This window comes from Schistocerca nitens, chromosome 1 (genome assembly GCF_023898315.1).
Source record: "Schistocerca nitens isolate TAMUIC-IGC-003100 chromosome 1, iqSchNite1.1, whole genome shotgun sequence".
Lineage (NCBI taxonomy): Eukaryota > Metazoa > Arthropoda > Insecta > Orthoptera > Acrididae > Schistocerca > Schistocerca nitens.
In genome coordinates, this window is record NC_064614.1 from 219,599,384 (window position 1) to 219,618,790 (window position 19,407).

The following is a 19,407-nucleotide window of genomic DNA, read 5'->3' on the forward strand; positions in this document are numbered from 1 at the left end:
GGAAAAGACCAGACAGAAAGGTCATCGGTCTCATTGGATTAAGAAAGGACAGGGAAGGAACCATCCTAGCATTTGGCTGGAGAGATTTACGGAAATGACGGAAAACCTAAATCAGGATGGCCAGACACGGAGAGAGAACCGCTGTCCTCCCGAATGCGAGTCCAGTGTGCGCTAGCCTAAGCCAGATTTGGGAATGTTGGCTAAGCAGTGCACAATGAGGCTAAGGAACCTCTAAAGCAACGCACTAACAGGCTTTGGAGAACGCAAAGCCCATTGTTGAGGTTGCCTGGGTATCAGATGTGGCCATTTCATCATAATGGAGATGGCATTTCCTATAGCACTGTAGTATAAACTTTTGCTTACAATGGACTTTGCTGAATTCATATGTTCACTCACAATGAGGTACTCAATTTATAAGACAAATGTCTACTGACACGATTTTTCTTTGCATTTAAAAATTGCAACTTTTGCTTGGCATGTTATAATTGGAGGTCTCTTGCCATCAAATATAATTTACAGTTCTGAAACATCAAAATGCTGAAAAGAAAGAACCACATCTGCTTACTGAAAATTTTGCATTAACATATCTTGGATAAATACAAATGTATGTGAAAAAATACTAAAACAAAAGTAAGATATCTTGCAGATTAAAACCTGCTGTTTCTAATGACTGTCAAACTGCATTAGAGGTGGGCATTCTCAGATCTGAAGATTGCCTAGATATTAGGGAAAAATTTTGAGGAATTAACAGCCTCCAACCATCTCAAGAACAATCCATTCTCCAAAGCTAAATTTTATGATCCTGAAGAAGCACCAAGAGAGCAACCACCATACAGCAGAATGTTTTACACCAACTAATCCAAGAAATAATTATGTGAAATTAACATTTTTTGGTCCAAAGACTGTTCTGGAACACACTGAGTGGTGATGATTGCTACCAATATGAATATGAAGTATAGTTTTAGTTATGTCATGTTCTGTAGATCATTTTCCCGATTATTTTATCGATATTATGTGGAAGAAGTCAGATTACAAGATATACACACATGACTAGTGTTAATATTGATATTACTGAAATTTTTAGTTCTACGCATGCAACTACATTTAGAGGTTAATTTTTATTTTTTTTTTTTATTTTTTACCGTTTCGGAAACAGAAACTCGTCCATGGAGTAAAAGGAATTGTTCAAAGGAAGTGATTTTACACTAGACTTAGAACTTGATCTACTAACTGCCAGACACTTTATGTTGTTGGGCAAATGAGCAAAGATTTTTGTTGCTGAATAATGCATTCCTTTTTGAGTAAGTGACAGCTTCAATAACGGATAGAAAAGGTCATTTTTCCCTCTAGTGTTGTACGTATGAACATCACTGTTCTTCGCAAATTGAGACGGATTATTTGCAACGAATTTTATTAGCGAATATATGTACTCTGATGGTGCAGTTCAAATACCTAACTCCTTGAAAAGGTGCCTACATGACATCCTTCGGTGAACACCACTAATTATTCTCACTGCTCTCTTTTGTGCACTCAATACTTTATGTCTAAGTGGTGAGTTACCCCAGAAAACTATTCCTTAAGACATTATTGAGTGGAAATATGCAAAGTATGTTAGGAGTCTCATCTGTTTATTGCCAAGACTAGCGATTATACGAAGAGCGAAAGAAGCTGAACTGAGTTGTTTGAGAAGCTCAGTAATATGCTTCTTCCAGTTCAAGTTATCAATGTGAACACCCAAAAATTTGGAGAAATCTACCCTGTTAACTGAGCCCTGTTCATATGCTACATCAATTGTTGGTATGATTCAATTCGGTGTACAGAACTGGATACAGCGAGTTTTTTCAAAATTAAGGGAGAGTTCATTTTCTGAGAAAAACTTAATAATTCTTAGAAAGACATCCTTAACAGTATCTTCGGCTGCTTTTTCTGGAATGGGATTTATTATAACACTCGTGTCATCTGCAAAAAGTACTAGTCCTACTTGCTGAACGTTAAGTGGGAGGTCATTCACGTGAATAAGGTACAGCAGGACCTAAAATTGAACCCTGTGGGACTCCCTTTGTGATGACTCTCCATTCACCAGAATTTACCACCCTCCCAACATGATTTGTGCTATTCAGCACAACTTTTTGCTTTCTGTTCATTAAGTATGATTCAAACCAGCTGTGTGTACAGCCTTCAGTTCTACAAAACCTGAGTTTTTCTAAGAGTGTGACATGACCCAAACAGTCAAATGCCTTGGAGAGATCACAAAAAATACCAACTAGCGATAATTTGTTATTTAGGACTTACTACTTGATGGGTAAATGTGTAGATAGCATTCTCAATCGAGTAACCCTTCCAGAATCCAAACTGTGACATGCTGAGTAAATTATTTTCACTTAAATGTGAGACTACTCTTGAATACGTAACTTTTTCGAATATTTTAGAAAATGAAGTCAGCAATGAGATTGGTGTATAATTATTTAAGTCACTCTTGTCGCCTTTCTTATGAGGAGGTTTGACAATTGCGTATTTCAATTTGTCTGGAAAAATTCCCTGTGCCAGCGAAGCATTACATATATCGCTGAGGACTCCACTTATTAAATTAGAACAACACTTCAAAATTCTGTTAGAGACTCCATCAACATCACTTGAGCTCTTGTTTTTCAGTATATTTATAATTCCCTTAATTTCAGTGGGGGATGTTGGTGCTATTTCAAAAAGCCTAAAGTCCTGAGGAATGACATTTTTAACTTTTTTTTTTTTTTTTGTTTGCTTCTTCAATTGAACCCTTTAACCCTATTTTTAAAATACTTACAATTTGTGAATAATCATTCACATCATCATCATTTAGCTTTATTGCTACGGTATGCTGTGCACTGTCAGGTTGCCCCTCTCCCATTTGACAATATTCCATATAGTTTTAATCTTATTATCCGCATTACAAATTTCTGTCAGAACACGTAAGCTTCTTGACTTCTTAATGACTTTCCTTACAATATTACAGTATCTTTTGTAGTAAGTAAGTAACGTTGAATCCAGACTTGTTCTGGCATGTCCATATATTTCCCTCTTCCTCTTACACGATATCTTAACTCCCTTAGTAAACCATGGCTTACTTGACTTTGTAACGGCTTTTTCTAAATAATGTTTCAGGAAAGCAACTCTCAAATATTGAGACAAATTTATGGGGGAATGAATTGAATTTGGCATCAGCATTATTTTCTGTGTATACTTCATCCCATTCTACCTCTTCTAGGCTGCACTTAAAGCTCTTTATCCTGTTCATGTTAATAAGCCTCCATGTCTTGTATGTTATGGCTATCTAAGAGAGAGTGAGGACGACCGAAGAAAGGCAGAAATACTGAATTCAGTGTTCCGAAACTGTTTCACTGCGGAAAATCGTAACACGGTCCCTGACTTCAGCCGTCGCACGGACGCCAAAATGGAAAATATTGAAATAAACGATATCGGAATTGAAAAACAACTGCTATCACTTAGTAGCGGAAAAGCATCCGGACCAGACGAGATACCCGTAAGATTCTACAGTGATTATGCTAAAGAACTTGCCCCCTTTCTATCAGCAATTTATCGTAGATCTCTGGAAGAACGTAAAGTACCTAGCGACTGGAAGAAAGCGCAGGTCGTTCCCATTTTCAAGAAGGGTCATAAATCAGATGCGAATAATTATAGGCCTATTTCGCTTACGTCAATCTGTTGTAGAATAATGGAACATGTTTTATGTTCTCATATTATGACGTTCTTAGATAATACAAATCTCCTTCATCATAACCAACATGGATTCCGCAAACAGAGATCATGTGAAACTCAGCTCGCCCTATTTGTCCAAGAAATTCACAGTGCCGTAGACACTGGCGAGCAGATTGATGCCGTATTCCTGGACTTCAGGAAGGCATTTGATACGGTTCCGCACTTACGTTTAGTGAAAAAAATACGAGCTTACGGAATATCGGACCAGGTTTGTGATTGGATTCAGGATTTCCTAGAAGAAAGAACACAACATGTCATTCTTAACGGTTCAAAATCTGCAGATGTAGAGGTAATTTCGGGAGTACCGCAAGGAAGCGTGATAGGACCTTTATTGTTTACAATATACATAAATGACTTAGTTGACAACATCGGTAGCTCCGTGAGGCTATTTGCAGACGACACGGTTGTCTACCAGAAAGTAGCAACATCAGAAGACTCGTACGTACTCCAGGAAGACCTGCAGAGGATTAATGAATGGTGCGACAGCTGGCAGCTTACCCTAAACGTAGATAAATGTAATATAATGCGCATACATAGGGGCAGAAATCCATTCCAGTACGATTATGCCATAGGTGGTAAATCATTGGAAGCGGTAATGACCGTAAAATACTTAGGAGTTACTATCCGGAGCGATCTGAAGTGGAATGATCACATAAAACAAAGAGTGGGAAAAGCAGGCGCCAGGTTGAGATTCATAGGAAGAATTCTAAGAAAATGTGACTCATCGACGAAAGAAGTAGCTTACAAAACGCTTGTTCGTCCGATTCTTGAGTATTGCTCATCAGTATGGGACCCTTACCAGGTTGGATTAATAGAAGAGATAGACATGATCCAGCGAAAAGCAGCGCGATTCGTCATGGGGACATTTAGTCAGCGTGAGAGCGTTACGGAGATGCTGAACAAGCTCCAGTGGCGGACACTTCAAGAAAGGCGTTACGCAATACGGAGAGGTTTATTATCGAAATTACGAGAGAGCACATTCCGGGAAGAGATGGGCAACATATTACTACCGCCCACATATATCTCGCGTAATGATCACAACGAAAAGATCCGAGAAATTAGAGCAAATACGGATACTTACAAGCAGTCGTTCTTCCCACGCACAATTCGTGAATGGAACAGGGAAGGGGGGATCAGATAGTGGTACAATAAGTACCCTCCGCCACACACCGTAAGGTGGCTCGCAGAGTATAGATGTAGATGTATCTGGCTTCAGCTGAACACATTCACACAGAGAAAGATAATATGATGAAGCTCTCAGTGGTCAGGTCCACAATATATTTTTTTCCTATGTAATAATATTTTTATGTATTTTTGTCCCTCTTGTTCCCATGGAGAAGAATTACTGATACAGGTGTACTGTATTAGTCAATCACTGTTTGTATTGCATTCGAAATCACGATTTTATGCGTAGCACACAACAGTTGAGAACACATCCCTGCATACACAAACACATGTACGATCTGACACTGATAATTTTTAATGGTTGAAGCTGATTGTAACACAAAATAATACATGGAAGCAATAAGACTTTCAACAAATACTTATAATAGATGGCAGGAATAACTATTGAAAAATCTTGTTTCATTTATGAATCAGTTGACTTTGTTGACACACCTGACATCCTTAATAAGTACACACATTGAAGAGAAGTACTCCTTTATAACTATGACAATTTAATTAACACAGGTAATAACAGTTTAGGCCAGAACTGTGCTATTACTATCACTTTTAAGTTACAAACAGCTATTAATAAAATAATAATAATAATAATAATCTGGATCAATTTTGTTATGGAATACCTGAAGGCGCAGCACGACACACACACATCAGCTGCACTGGAATAATCAAAATGAGAGGAGCAGATATACACAAGAACACAGTATTTGGCCTACTTTGTTGCTAATCAGAAATACAGATACCAACAATTCATTTTTGTTACACTTTACCAAGTAAAGAAAGTAACAAACATCATGAAGACAGAAATTAAAAAATAATTTGAGAAATCACTCGAGACAAAGAGAAAATTGGAGAGGGAGAAATCAGAGGTAGGAAAAGAAAAAAATTAACAAAACACTAACTCTAGCTATACTGGCTTACACGTAACCAAATGATGAAATTATCACAAAATGCAGCAAAAGAACATAAATGCTTATATGTAATGAACTGCCACCACTTCTAATGTAACACTTGCAACTTATTTAGTGGGACAGTGAGAGATGCATAGAAAAAGCTACTATAGCAGATTGAGTATCAGATTACCCGCAACATCTAATGGCATTCTACATCTACATGATTACCTACTCTGCAATTCACATTTAAGTGCTTGGCAGAGGGTTCATTGAACCACGATCATACTATCTCTCTACCATTCCACTCCCGAACAGCACGCAGGAAAAACAAACACCTAAACCTTTCTGTTCGAGCTCTGATTTCTCTTACTTTATTTTGATGATCATTCCTACCTATGTAGGTTGGGCTCAACAAAATATTTTCGCATTCGGAAGAGAAAGTTGGTGAGTGAAATTTCGTAAATAGATCTCGCTGTGACGAAAAACGTCTTTGCTTTAATGACTACCATCCCAACCCGCGTTATCATATCTGCCACACTCTCTCCCCTATTACGTGATAATACAAAATGAGCTGCCCTTTTTTGCACCCTTTTGATGTCCTCCGTCAATCCCACCTGGTAAGGATCCCACACCGTGCAGCAATATTTTAACAGAGGACGATCGAGTGTTGTGAGCTGTCTCTTTAGTGGACTTGTTGCACCTTCTAAGTGTCCTGCCAATGAAACGCAACCTTTGGCTCGCCTTCCCCACAATATTATCTATGTGGCATTGTTGCCAGCTTTGAATTTACGTGGAAACTGCCGCAGACAAGAACAGTAGCCATCAATGTAGCTGTGACAACACCGAGGCATTGCAACCGAGACATTTACAAAATCTCTTTGTACATGAGATTTTCACTCTGCAGCGGAGTGTGCGCCGATATGAAACTTCCTGGCAGATTAAGCACTTGCCCGCGAAAGGCAAAGGTCCTGAGTTCGAGTCTCGGTCGGGCACACAGTTTTAATCTGCCAGGAAGTTTCTCTTTGTACATGATAAGAAGTGTGCACTAATCTGCTGCACCCAGCCCACTGAAACTGTCGGGGACCAACTTATTCTACTTCAGCTATAGACCTCAAAGCAAAACCAATACAACTTACTTCAGTTACCCAAGAATATAATACATATTAATGGCTAGGCATCTTGAGATATGGCAGTTAAACAGCATGAGTGCACAACAAAGCAAATTATTAGGATACACATATGCCCAAGGACTTACTGCCAGCTAAATCCCACAATAGGATAAGAAGAAAAAGAAGGCAACAGACTTTAGATGTAACAATGGACGCACAAATTATAAACACTGATGAGATCTTTTGTGATATCACTTCAAGATACAGATTCCATGAAGACACTGTTTACCAGAACTCTGATGCTGCCAAACCATTCCTCTGAAAACCTAATTACCCTATACGTCAAACATTCACAACTGCTGCAGCTGTGTCATTAGGTGTCTATACCACTCCAGGAAGAATACGTGCACATTTCCACCCACTTAATTACTGTGTACTGAATACCACAGAGTACTCCTGAGGCCCTCATAGGAAATAGACAAGGCAAGTATTCTTTAATCAACACAATGTACTTCCATTTCAGAATGAAACTGAGACCCCCCCCCCCCCCACTGAGTTTTACCATTGTTTTCTTATTTGTTTATGGTGAATACCAGGATGGTTTCTTTGAAGAAGACATGGGCAGTTTCCTCTACTGCCTTTACAAGTAGCTTAATGCTACTTTGACTAATTCTTCAGGGTAGCCTATTTAACGTCACATTAATAATCAGATTGTTAGAGGATGGGAGACGATAATTGAGCAGTCGCGTTAGGTTTTGTAGCAGGAGAGTTTAGAAAAAGTGCTGGTATTTCTTTTGAAGTTCTGTTTAACATAACTTTAATCAGTTCTAACCTGCATTATTTTGGTCCTAAAAGAAAGACACATAGTTCTGCACGGAGAGAGAATACGTCTAGCAAATAAAACATTACATTCAAGTTAAAATTTACTAACCACACACAACTTCCTTATCTTTCACGGAATTATTTGAAAGAATGCGCCGTATTATGCACTATTATACGCAAAAAACAATTTCTCACTAAAGGATACTGGTCTTTCACTTTCATCATTTCTATTCTTATACAACATGCACCGATAAGTGTTTGGTAGATGATGATCTCTTGTTAAAAAAAACCTTAAGGCAGTTCCTATTGCAAGGATCATTTCATACATTAGAAGAGTTCCTGAACTACAGTGTTTAACATTTCTTGTATTGTAAATTGCAAATGTATGCCCAAATTTGTATTTGTAATACCGAATATTTTTATTGTAAACATATACTTTGCAATATTTATTTCTCTGTAACACTTATTATTTTGTAATCTTTATCTATCTCTAAAATGTATTTTTTTGTAGTGGGACCTAAGTTACTGTTTTTGTTTAGTTTTATTGCCATAAATTCTGGCCAAAAGCTTGGAAAATTGACACGTTCCAAATCCTGTGATAGTGTCACAACAGGATCACCGGAACAAGAGATAAATAAACGTCGGCATTACAAACGACACACTATAGTGTTCAAGAACAGCAATAATACAAGTACCACAGTATCATTTAACAACCACGAAATTCATTTTCACACAAATTTGAAGGATGGGCTTCATAAAATATGAAATGTTACACTCAAAGTTCTTTATAAAGCACATAAAACGTAGAAGTACACGTTTACCTTAAGGAAATGATGGATCATTCACAGGCATTTTCCTGCTCATAATTAAAGTGTGGCAAGTCAATATCAACAATTACGAGGAACAAAGAAAAACTATAGCGCTAAGCCTAATTTACTAACCTAATATTCTCGCACCAGTATACAGGCCCCGTGCTGCACAGCCTTGCCTCATCGTTCAGATATATTGATATCGGCGGATGTGCCGATATCATGGACACTGCAAACCAAAAGAATAAGAATAAGAACTACTTACCAATTCCTCTTCAAATTAAAAGCGAAAGGCTTTTCGGGAAACAAGTAATGCTTCGGAAACAAAGTAATAGCAACGACGTAATAAAACTGTCTCGAAACGGATACGACGGGAAAGTATAGCTGTAAAATAGCACTATAACAACGACTCACCACAAATTAGTAAACACAAAATCACCACCCTCATCTTGAAAGCCTCAACCAACACTACTCAAACACTTCTCCTCCTCTTATAGACGAATACAACTGCGTCTCGTGATTTTCTGGCTGTCACCGTGAACAGTACTACCAACGTTGAGAAACAAACTGCAGCGCACAGCGACGACTATCGATGCAGCACTTGTAGTGCCGCGAACATTGAAAGACGACAACGTTGCAATGCAATCTCACGAGTATGCGCTATTATCACCTACAATAAGTTATGAATCCGTTTCGTAAACAGCAAGATACAAACAAGCACAGTTTTCTATGCGGTATGGCGTCAATTTGCGTGTGCGAGACCGCAATTCTACCCAATAGTTTCTAATTTAGGCATTGTGGAAAATAAACTGTAAGGAAAAAGTTGAAATCCCAGTGTATGGTTAATGTACATATATCCAGGAGTGTTTCCCCCAACCTTAAAGGTCTTATAATTTTCATAACGCGCTGTACGTCGAGTATTCTATTAAAACGGAAATAAACTTGGCGAGAGTAACTGAGGGCTATGTTCATTAATCTACTAGGAAAATAACGAAGTAATCATAAAAGGCGTAGTTAGTCGGTTTCTTAAAATTAATTTTATTGGGTATTTGTAGCAAACAATATAGCCAAGTTACGAAGGTTAATTTAAACATTTTTCTAAAACTTTTATCTTTGAAATTAATAACACTGAAAATCGTATGTAATCCATACGTGAATACAGAGAGCGAGGAAGTAGCGGAATACTAATATAGGAAATATTTTCACTATCCATTCTAAGAATAAGAAAAAAATCAGTTGCCCACAGGTTTATCAAAGAGAAAATACCCAAGATGGTTTCACCATTTCCTTCTGAAATTAGGAACTATGTAAATGCTAACACAAGTATCAGTTGCAATAGCATTTAAAACTCTTCTTATTGGATGGTACAGCTTTGTTGTCACTTCACAACCAAAGGAGTCTGTCATAATTTTAACCACCACTGGCTCAGGATAATATGTCAGTCAGCGCACCCATGTGAAAATGTGGCTCTAGAAAGAAGCCAGTGTGTTTTCGAACTAATTGAAGTGCAGAACACTCAGACCTGATGTCTTTCTGGTCATTTCGCATATAATTATAAATATAGACCTGGTACATATGTACTATTGCGAACACGGTGTGCTGTAAAATGTCCTAGTTAGTGAATCATTTTTCATTCTCCATAAGTACAAAACTGCTCTATTTATTTCTTTGAAGCCCAATCTGGCGCACTGAAGTATTTAATTTGGTAGTAGAACGTAAGATACACTGTGTCATGGATGTTAGTATGAAACAGGTTGCCAAACTGGTAGCAAAATCGAGTGGATTGGACTTCACTGCCACATTGGCCAACTTAAAGTTTCAACATGCCACAGTCATTTTCCCATTGTCTGTGTCAAGTCACAAGTCAATCCACAAGATAATTTCAGGTAATGCAATTGATACTACTGCCCAACATGGTACACAGACTGCCTACCAAGGCACGTTATGAGTTCAAGCCTCTGTCCAGTAACCAAGTAATCAGCATAGCAGAAGTTGAACAATATAATCTCAGTACCAATCCTGAGGCTGCGGAGAAGTCAATTTCCCCACCAAAGTTATTCTGACAAATATGGTGGTTCCGCAATATCATAAGATTACTTTGGTGCGGTTTTTGGGGGTCAAGTTAGACCTTTCAGTTCATCTCTAGGTCTCCTCTCAGCATCTAAATTGGAAGCGTACAGGTCATGTTGTACACCAATCTGGCATATACTTAGGGGTTGTCACACTTATTCTAAATTGTCAGTAGTCTTTTGATGTCTAGGTTTCTGAGATGGTAAGATGAACATATCTATTATGACTGACTACTCTAGGAAAAATAATATTTCGCTGTTAACAGTGCAGATTTCAGAAGAAGAATTCCACTGATTGTATAATGGAAAAGAAAGATTAGATTTTTTAAAATTGTACACAGATTGTGTGAAATAATCTGCAAAACCATTAAAGATTTGGTACATACTGTGCTCACAGTTACATGATAAGCATTTTGTTTAGCTCAAATAAGAAAGGGTAGAAAATGATATTTAATAATCAATTAGTTAGGAGAAATCGCAAATAAATGCAATCATAGGTCACTGGCCTTTATGAGTATACATTTATTGTTTTCTGTATATGATAAAATTGAGTTAGTTGTCAGCAATATATCTGCAATAATTGCCACTGACTCTCAGATCAAATGGAAAACTTAAATTTAAAAATTGTTTTGACTTCAAACTCTACATTTTGAAGCAAAAACATCTGCATAAGATGGTGGCCTCTACTGTGTAGACAAACTAAACTATCTCAAAGCGTTTTGGTATTTTAAAGGGTGCCAAATTTTGGGCATAAATTTCAAAGATTTAACAAATTGTGTTTGTTGGCCTATATTAGTGGTGGTTTAGCCTTCTGGCTAGTACACAGTGAAACCATTTTTATTGTGGTCATGCAAGCACCACACAAGTGTATCATTGCTAGCCTGTGTCTAACTGCCGATGGCCTGCAGGTGTGAGCTTACTGGAAGAGGCTTTCTCTGGTTGGTGTCTGTTTAAATAAAGAAGCAATTGTTCCTGTCCTAACTTGGCTCATAACGTAGGTACCACAAGCAGGATGATGGCGGACTTTTTGATCATGAACTTTACAACACAGAATAGGGAGCTCTCTCTGACATGGAATTATTTAAGTAAATTTCGACTTGAGTGGGGAGAGGGGGCGGGGGGATGGAGGGGGGTTAGTTGGGATGGTGGCACAGGGTCCTTTCTCTCCTTGGTGTTTGTTTAAATAAAGGTGCTAGTAGATAGATTCAACCTTAGGTTAGGAGAAACAGTACACAGTGACTTCTGAGTGAATAGTGGCTTGGGAAATTGTGTCAAGACCAGCAAACAGGCCTGGATCTGCACAAACATCCTGTGACTCTATCGTCATAGAGCCAGTACCAGTATTACAGAACTCGGATTCTGACGGCACATAACCTGTCCCAATATGTCCCGGTCGCCATGTTCGATCGCTATCTTGTATTCCAGATCACTCATCTCAAATTCTGATGTCCCAATATGCCAGAATTCCACAATGTTATAAATAGCCTGAAAAGTCTGCTCCACTAGTCCACTTAGTGGAAAACAGGTGTGGTCGTGGTAGAATGTGAATCACTTGCCATGGCGTCTCGGTGGGAGGCTACTATGCGAGTGTTAGTGAAGGGCGGTGGTGCGATGTGCTCTGGGGTCAGAGAGCTCTCACTGGTGTTTCTTGAAATAAAGAAGCATGTGGAGAGAAGCGAACTTATAGTTGGGTGAAGCATTGACCATACACCTCTGAGTGACTAGTAACCAGGGAAAACATGTCACAGGGACAGACTTGCATAAACATCCTCTGTCTCAGATGTCGTAGTACCAATATTCTGGAACTTGGAGTCTGATTTCATAGAACCTCTCCCACTATCTCAGGTCTGTGCCAGTGTGCTTGAGTTCTACATTGTTAGAAATACCACAACAGGTCTGAGCAGGACTATGACATTATAGAACCAGTGTCAGTATTCCAGCTCTGTGCCAGTATTCCCCAGTCGCCATCTTGTGTTATAGGTCAGCCATCTTGCATTCTGCCATCATAGGTCTACTGCTACCCGTATTCCAAGTCAGCCAGCATGAAAATGCATTGTCTTTGATTTTCTGCCAATTTATACTTAGGACAACGTCCCCGCTCTCACATGAAACACACTAGCGTATTTGGGCTATTTTTTTAAATTTAGCGCCAATATTTTTGATTCCGCACCAAAATCTGAATTCCCGCCATTTTACACACAGGATAACTGGCCTTTGTCAGATGGGGTGGTCGTGAGGGAAACCCATGACTTATTGATGACGTCATAGTGGCGGCATCCTTTGTTGTGCCTCAATGCTCCTTACATATCAAATCACCCTCACAGACAGGATACCCTGTATGATACAGCATTGTAGACAATCGCAGTGCAGGAGATAGTAAGATGCAGTGGTACAAGAATTATGCAGTGTCCTGTGCTGTTCTCCAGACAGAATACATGGATTATACAGTGTATGGCACGAAAAACCAGACGGAATACTCAAACGTGGGAACAGGCGTGGCGCAGACCGATGTGGCAACAAGTGAGCGATTTATAAAAAGTACAACATGGAACCCACTCTTAATAACGTGGTGCAGAACAATGTGGCGCTCACAAGGGAAGTAGTCTCTGTCTTTTCCTCCCACAGACATCTTTCATAGTTTCCCTGCATATACTTTCATTTTTGTTAGCTGCATTCCACACACATTTTGCCTTGTGTAATAACGAACTTGTACGTTTATGTCTAACCCTGGGTCAACAACTGGAAATGTATGAGCTATTAAGCCTTTCTCTGACTCTGCAGCAGTTGAGCTATTAAGTTTCACCTCATGCAAAATGCGCTAAGTCTCTTTAATATAACAATAACTGAACAGTAAACTTGAGAACCCCGCCCTCCTTCTTGTCAAGATCTATTTTACTAGATATGTATGCATCCTGTGCTTGAAGGACTACTCACATAAAATTCAGCTGCAATTCTTCTTCATGCTTCTGGCCGCTGGTAAATGTTTCCAGTTCCTCCTTGCGAGATATATCTTGACTGCCTCTTATCTAAATTACTGATCACACATAAAGAATTTTGCTGTCATTTTTGATGAAATGAAACACAGTTTAGAGAGATAAATATTCATTTATTTTCACTTTTTTAAAATATTGTTTAACATTGTAGGATAGATAAACAAATATAAATATGCGTCTAATTCTCTAGCAACGTCAGGTAGTGATGATGCAGATGCATCATACATTCTGTGTACTGAAGCACAGCATGCATCGTAATTCATTGCAAAAGCTTCCTCTGACGTGTTCTGATGTGTAAGCTCTGTAAATTTACGCCAGACACTTCCAAAAGATCCACATACATGTGGACACAATTTGCCACACTCATACGCTGCAATCTGGATGGCTAAACTAATATGCACCAAGTTTCTGAACGTAGATTCGTGAAAGTGAATGCACTGTGTGGTATTCTCAGTTTTGTACATTAAGATGACAAAAGTCATGGGATAATGTTATACACATATACAGATGGCAGTAGTATCACTCACACAAGTTATAAAAGGCCAGTGCATTGATGAAGCTCTCATTTATACTCAGGTGATTCATGTGAAAAGGTTCCTGGTATGATTATTGCTGCATGACGGGAATTAACAATCTTTGAACGTGGAATGGTAGTTGGGGCTAGATGCATGGGATGTTAAATTTTGGAAATCGTTATCGAATTCGATATTCTGGGATTCACAGTGTCAAGAGTGTGCCGACAATAACGCAAAATGCGCAGAGTCTCTTCGATATAGCAGTAACTGGACTGTAAAGTTGAGACCCCCATCTCCTTTCATATCAAGAACTGTTTTACTAGATATGTATGTATCCTGTTCATTCCAAACACAAATATTGTGAAGAATTTTACAAGCACACGAGAACCTCAGTTTTTCTTCTTTTTCTTCTACTTCTTCTTTTGGGTTCAGAGGCACTACCAGGAGGATGAATGTGCATTTCTTGACTTTTTTTCATTTTTGTTTATTGGTTATTTTCGTGGTTTCTGCATTTTTCATGTTTGCCATCATTTTAACTCAGGTTGAGCAGACTGTGTTTGCAGTGAAGCTGTATTCTATTTCTTATTAGGCTAGCAAACTGGTAGTCTGTGTGTGTTGTCTCTCTGCATGAAGCTGGGCTGTGTAGCGGCTGCCAGTCTCTCTACATCTTATGCGAAATGGCGAGTCCGGTGGTTGAGAGCCTTACCCAACCTTTTGAGAGTGACAGTGGTGTGCGGTGACTTGACAGCAGAAAAGGAGCTCTTGCTGGCAATGTATATGCTTAAACAAAGACACAAGTGTTCCCATTACACAACATACAGGTTGGACTTTGACTTTGGGGAATAAGTCTGGGTGGTGGCGGAGGGACATGTCTGGAAGGCCCTTTCCCTCGTGGTGTTTGTTTGAAACAGATGCAAGTGGAGAGATCCAAACTTACAGTTAGGAGAAGCAGTGACTATACATCTCTGAGTCAATAGAAGCTTGAAGGGAAAAGCTCGTCAAGTAGATCAGCAGATAGACCTGCACCTGCACAAACATTCCTAGTCTATGATGTGATAGTGCCAGTGTTCCAGAACTTGGATTCTGACAGCACAGAACCTGTTCCAGTATCTCAAGTCAGACTGGAATTCTACACTGTTATAAATAGCCCAACAGGTCTGAGCTGGACTGTGATGTCATAGTTAGACTGTCTTTGTATTCCAGTTCTGGAGCCCAACAGCTTTGAGCTGGATCGTAATGTCATAGAGGGAGTTCCATTACGCCAGGTCTCGGATTCTGACGTCATAGAGCTTGTCGCAGGATGTCCTTGTCGTTATATTGCATTTTTCAACTTCCCATTAGTTTATACTTAGGACAACAACCCACCTTCCATAGAAAACACACTATCACAAGTGGGCTATTTTTTGAATTTCCCGCCATTTCCAATTTCCTGTGGAAATTTCAATTTACCGTCGATTTATACATAGGGCAATTGGCCAGATGGGGAGGGGTGGTGGAAATCCTATGAGTCATCGATGACGTCATCGGTGATTTCATCGGTGAAGCACACAGTACGAGATCTGTCCTTACTCTTCTACTCTTGAAGGCCCCAGTCATGGAAGGTAAGTAAAATGTTGTGCTGTGTGGCACTTGCCGCAAGCTTATCTCTCGTCTTTCGGCTCGGGTTGGCTAGAGGTTTAGTTTGAAAGCTCCGCTGGTTTCCAATTGTCAAGTGCAGGGAGCAGATGTGTGGAGCTCTGATGGCGGCACGGAGGTGGAAGGCTGTAGGAGACTGTGCTTCGGTAGGTTGTGCGGTGGGCTACCTTGACGTGCTTCTGCTGGCTTTTCCATTTCTTGAAGGAAATTCTTTGACAGTTTTGGACTTGTGTTCAAATGTTAAGACCGTTTTAAGTGTTACAAGGATCAGTTGGAAGTTATTGAATTCGTTTAGATTGTTGCAATGGTGATTAAATTTTCATGTGGTTTTAAGTCATGCATAGATCGACTGGACAACCATTGTGTTCGTTAGCTTTGTAGCAGTTTGTTACTGATATTTACCGATGGTTTTAGGTGCTGCACAAATCAGCTGGGGAGTTGTTGAGTTCATTTGAGTTGTTGTAGTTGTCGATTGAACTTTCGTGGGTTTTAAGCGCCGCACATATTAGCGAGGCAGCCGTTAGTATGGTTGACATTGCTTCAGATTTTGCTTGTTGCATATTAATGGGAATTCAGTTGCTTCACAGCTGAGGCTAGCAGCTTTTGAGTTGATTAGCGAGCCTGCAAGCTGACGGTCCTCACGGCAGTTGCGAAGTGAAGTGAACTATTTCCGATATTTACCATTTTTGTGAAGACCGTAGTAGCAGGCATTGGACTCTGAGGACATTATACTTCAGCGATTACGAAATAGTCCGTTATCTGCAGATTGAGATCCGTTTGGTACAGAAGGCGTGGATGGTAATAGTTTCAGAATCCTGTGAAATAAACATATATTTCAGCCTTGCATATCGGCAATTAGTGTTTGCCCTAGTGGTCCAAGTGGGTTGTCGGTTCTGCCCTTTTATTTAGATGTTGAAATAAGTGGTTGTTATGGTATTGTAACTGAGATAATTCCCCAGCCTTCTACTCAAGAACTGCTCATGGGATCGAACTCGAGTTACAATGTGAGGACGCCAGTCGATGCCTTATGCAGTTAACAAAAGACTGCGATAAAGTGTTGGCGTTTAGAAAAGAATCTGTCGGATTGCAGCTTCCAACGAAAGCAGATGGTCAGTTGTGGATCGTCCCTCTCGGAAACCGCGATGATAGAGGGATAAAATGCCCCGAGATTCGAGCACCCAGCATAATCTGTAGGTAGACATTCTTTCAAGCAGATTTTAGAGTATGAAGCTTACAGAGTACAGGCTAATCGGCCGGTAACTGTCGAGAGATGCTGGGTTCTTGCCTGGCTAAGACTGGGACAACTACGCTATCTCGCCATTGTGAGGGGAAAGCACCTCGGAGCCGAAAACTATGTTTACGTTTGAAGACCCAGAGGAGATTTTGCCTTTGGGGAACATTCAGGTATTGAGCAGGTGATTGTGAACTGAATCAAGGCATGTGGCTACGTCATGGAACGAGCCAGAAAGGTAGCCGGATAGGAGGAGGATGCCAACACTGCCACAAAGTGGTTCGCCAGCTCTTCCACAATAACCAATGAACTGGTACAAACACCACCCTGTAGGACAATACCCGAAACAGCTGTTGATCATTGACGGCCCATAAGACCACAGTGCTTGACCTACACCTGAGAGGAAGAGGCAGACATCTCCAGGGAGGAGACATAGCACTCCCACTGTTCCTTCTTACATTCTTACTTCATTTGATTAGATAGCGTGCCTTAGCACAAAGTTGCTTGAAAGTGATAAGGAAGGTTGTCATTTGAACTGTTGCAGGGCTCGTTGGCGGTCCTGAATAGGTATGTGTTTGGCCGAGGTGGTGAGGGTCGACCTATGGAAAGGAGTATAGCAGCTCCACTGTGAATCATTGCGTCTCCTCAGATGCCTTGCACAACCCCATCAACACAATCCAACAGAGAGGTGGGGAAATGTAGCAGCAGAGGCATATAAGGCCAGTTGCCTCTGTGAAGTGCCCAACGTTGTAGTTGGTCTGTCTGACGGTGGCAAGAAAACGGCAGGAACAATCGAAAGTGGTCATTGCCATAAAAATCGCTGTGCAGTGTCCAATAAAGCGGAGCCACAAGATTAGGAGAAGAGATCGACAACTGAAAAGGTGCCATGGGCGGCACCGAAGTGCGTATGAGAAGCATCGATGATGAGGCACAGATCATGGTCTGTGAGAAATTGGTTAGTTAGAAGGCCCCTGCCAGATGAAGTGGTATTACCTCAAAGGTGGTGGTGTGCATTGAAGTTCCCAAACAGGAGAAAATGGGGGTAAAGTTGTTGTAGTCAATGCAACATAAGTAAGTGGCCTGCCTGGAGGTAGATAAACTTTTCAAATGGTAATCACGGAGGTCATTTGCACCCATTCTGTTATCTCCTCCAATGAGGTACAAAGGGGGATTATTCACTGACGACATCTTGTAAGACGTCGTGGTCTCCTGACCTCCATTGCTTACATATTCCGCCCTCACAGTCATATTCCGCACATCAAGACGCTTCATTCGAACCCAAACTCGATAAGATAAAGTCAATGTTGTTTGAATTCATGTAAACGATATGCAAATAACTAGTAAATCGCAAGTGCGCGCCGAGATTGAAATACTTGAGGCTGGCGTACACACACACATTCAAGACACGACGGTTGCAGGGGCTTTTAGTTTGGGTGAGGCAAACCGCACTCCAGGATGCCGGTCCCTTCAGAGGATGAGTCAACCTATCTACGTTGGCCGGCGATCGCCCGTAGAGCAGACAGCGTTTGCCCGAGTGAAAGGCAGAACAACCACGTGTTCAGCTTAAAAGCAAATTCCGCTACATTGTGTGGGAGCGCCCAGCCAACGCATTCTTTACAAACATAGCACGCAGTTTCAGAGGTTTTCACAGGGAGACAGCAAACGCCAAACACCGATGCTACAGATTTTCGGATTGGTCGCCTTAAACGAAATGTCATTCTCCCGTTTTAGAAGAGCAATGCTGATTGGCAGACGATATTCCTGCCGCCTTGAGCTGAAGGAGTAATGGAAAAGACCAAAAGATATAACCCTTCACGTCTGGCATGGAGAGGGGCCATTTCGTTGTAGCTCTTGGAGCGAGAACACGCAACAAGAGCGTGGGCGCTCGTACGTATACTCAAAGAGCGAGGAACAAGTCTCTCTTCGGTACTTCACTGGGAGAGCACCTCTGTCGAGAGCGAATCTGAGTTCGACTCTATATTGAGTCCTTGCGATTAAGCGTTGTTCACTGTGTTGGCCGCCACACTTATTGTGCGGTGTGAACAGACAGAGTTACAGTTAAATGCCTGCGAGCGAATTTTTGAGTGGCATCTGACAGGTGTACCACGCCAATAGTTAGACTAGGGGCGAATAGGAGTCCTTGACTTCATCAAGGCGTAGGGAGAGTTTGATTGGCGAAGGTCAATCCAGATAGAACGAGAGTTATCTTATTTGTCAGCAGTCATCGCAGCTTACGCTATTGTGCGCTACAGCTCTTGCGAGCCCCATATTTCCTCCACAACAGTACACTTCACTGTATTTCAGACGCGACAGCTTCGACCGTACCTAGCAACATTCTAACGGATAATTATTCAAGTGGAGTAGGCACGGCTCTCAGCCATTCTGCCAAGTCAATAACA

At 40.5% G+C, this 19,407-nt stretch overlaps 1 protein-coding gene across 1 annotated transcript in view; it reads right to left on the reverse strand.

The window, feature by feature from the left end:
• The window catches only part of LOC126246096 (prosaposin), a 73,427-nt gene extending 64,292 nt beyond the window's left edge, over window positions 1-9,135 (reverse strand). The window contains exons 1-2 of the mRNA XM_049948369.1: window positions 8,980-9,135; window positions 8,698-8,794 (exon numbers count right to left, since the gene is read on the reverse strand). Coding sequence (XP_049804326.1) covers window positions 8,698-8,794; window positions 8,980-9,013 — 131 coding nt within the window. The 5' untranslated portion in view covers window positions 9,014-9,135. The remainder of the gene's footprint in view (window positions 1-8,697; window positions 8,795-8,979) is intronic.
• Window positions 9,136-19,407: the final 10,272 nt, after the last annotated feature.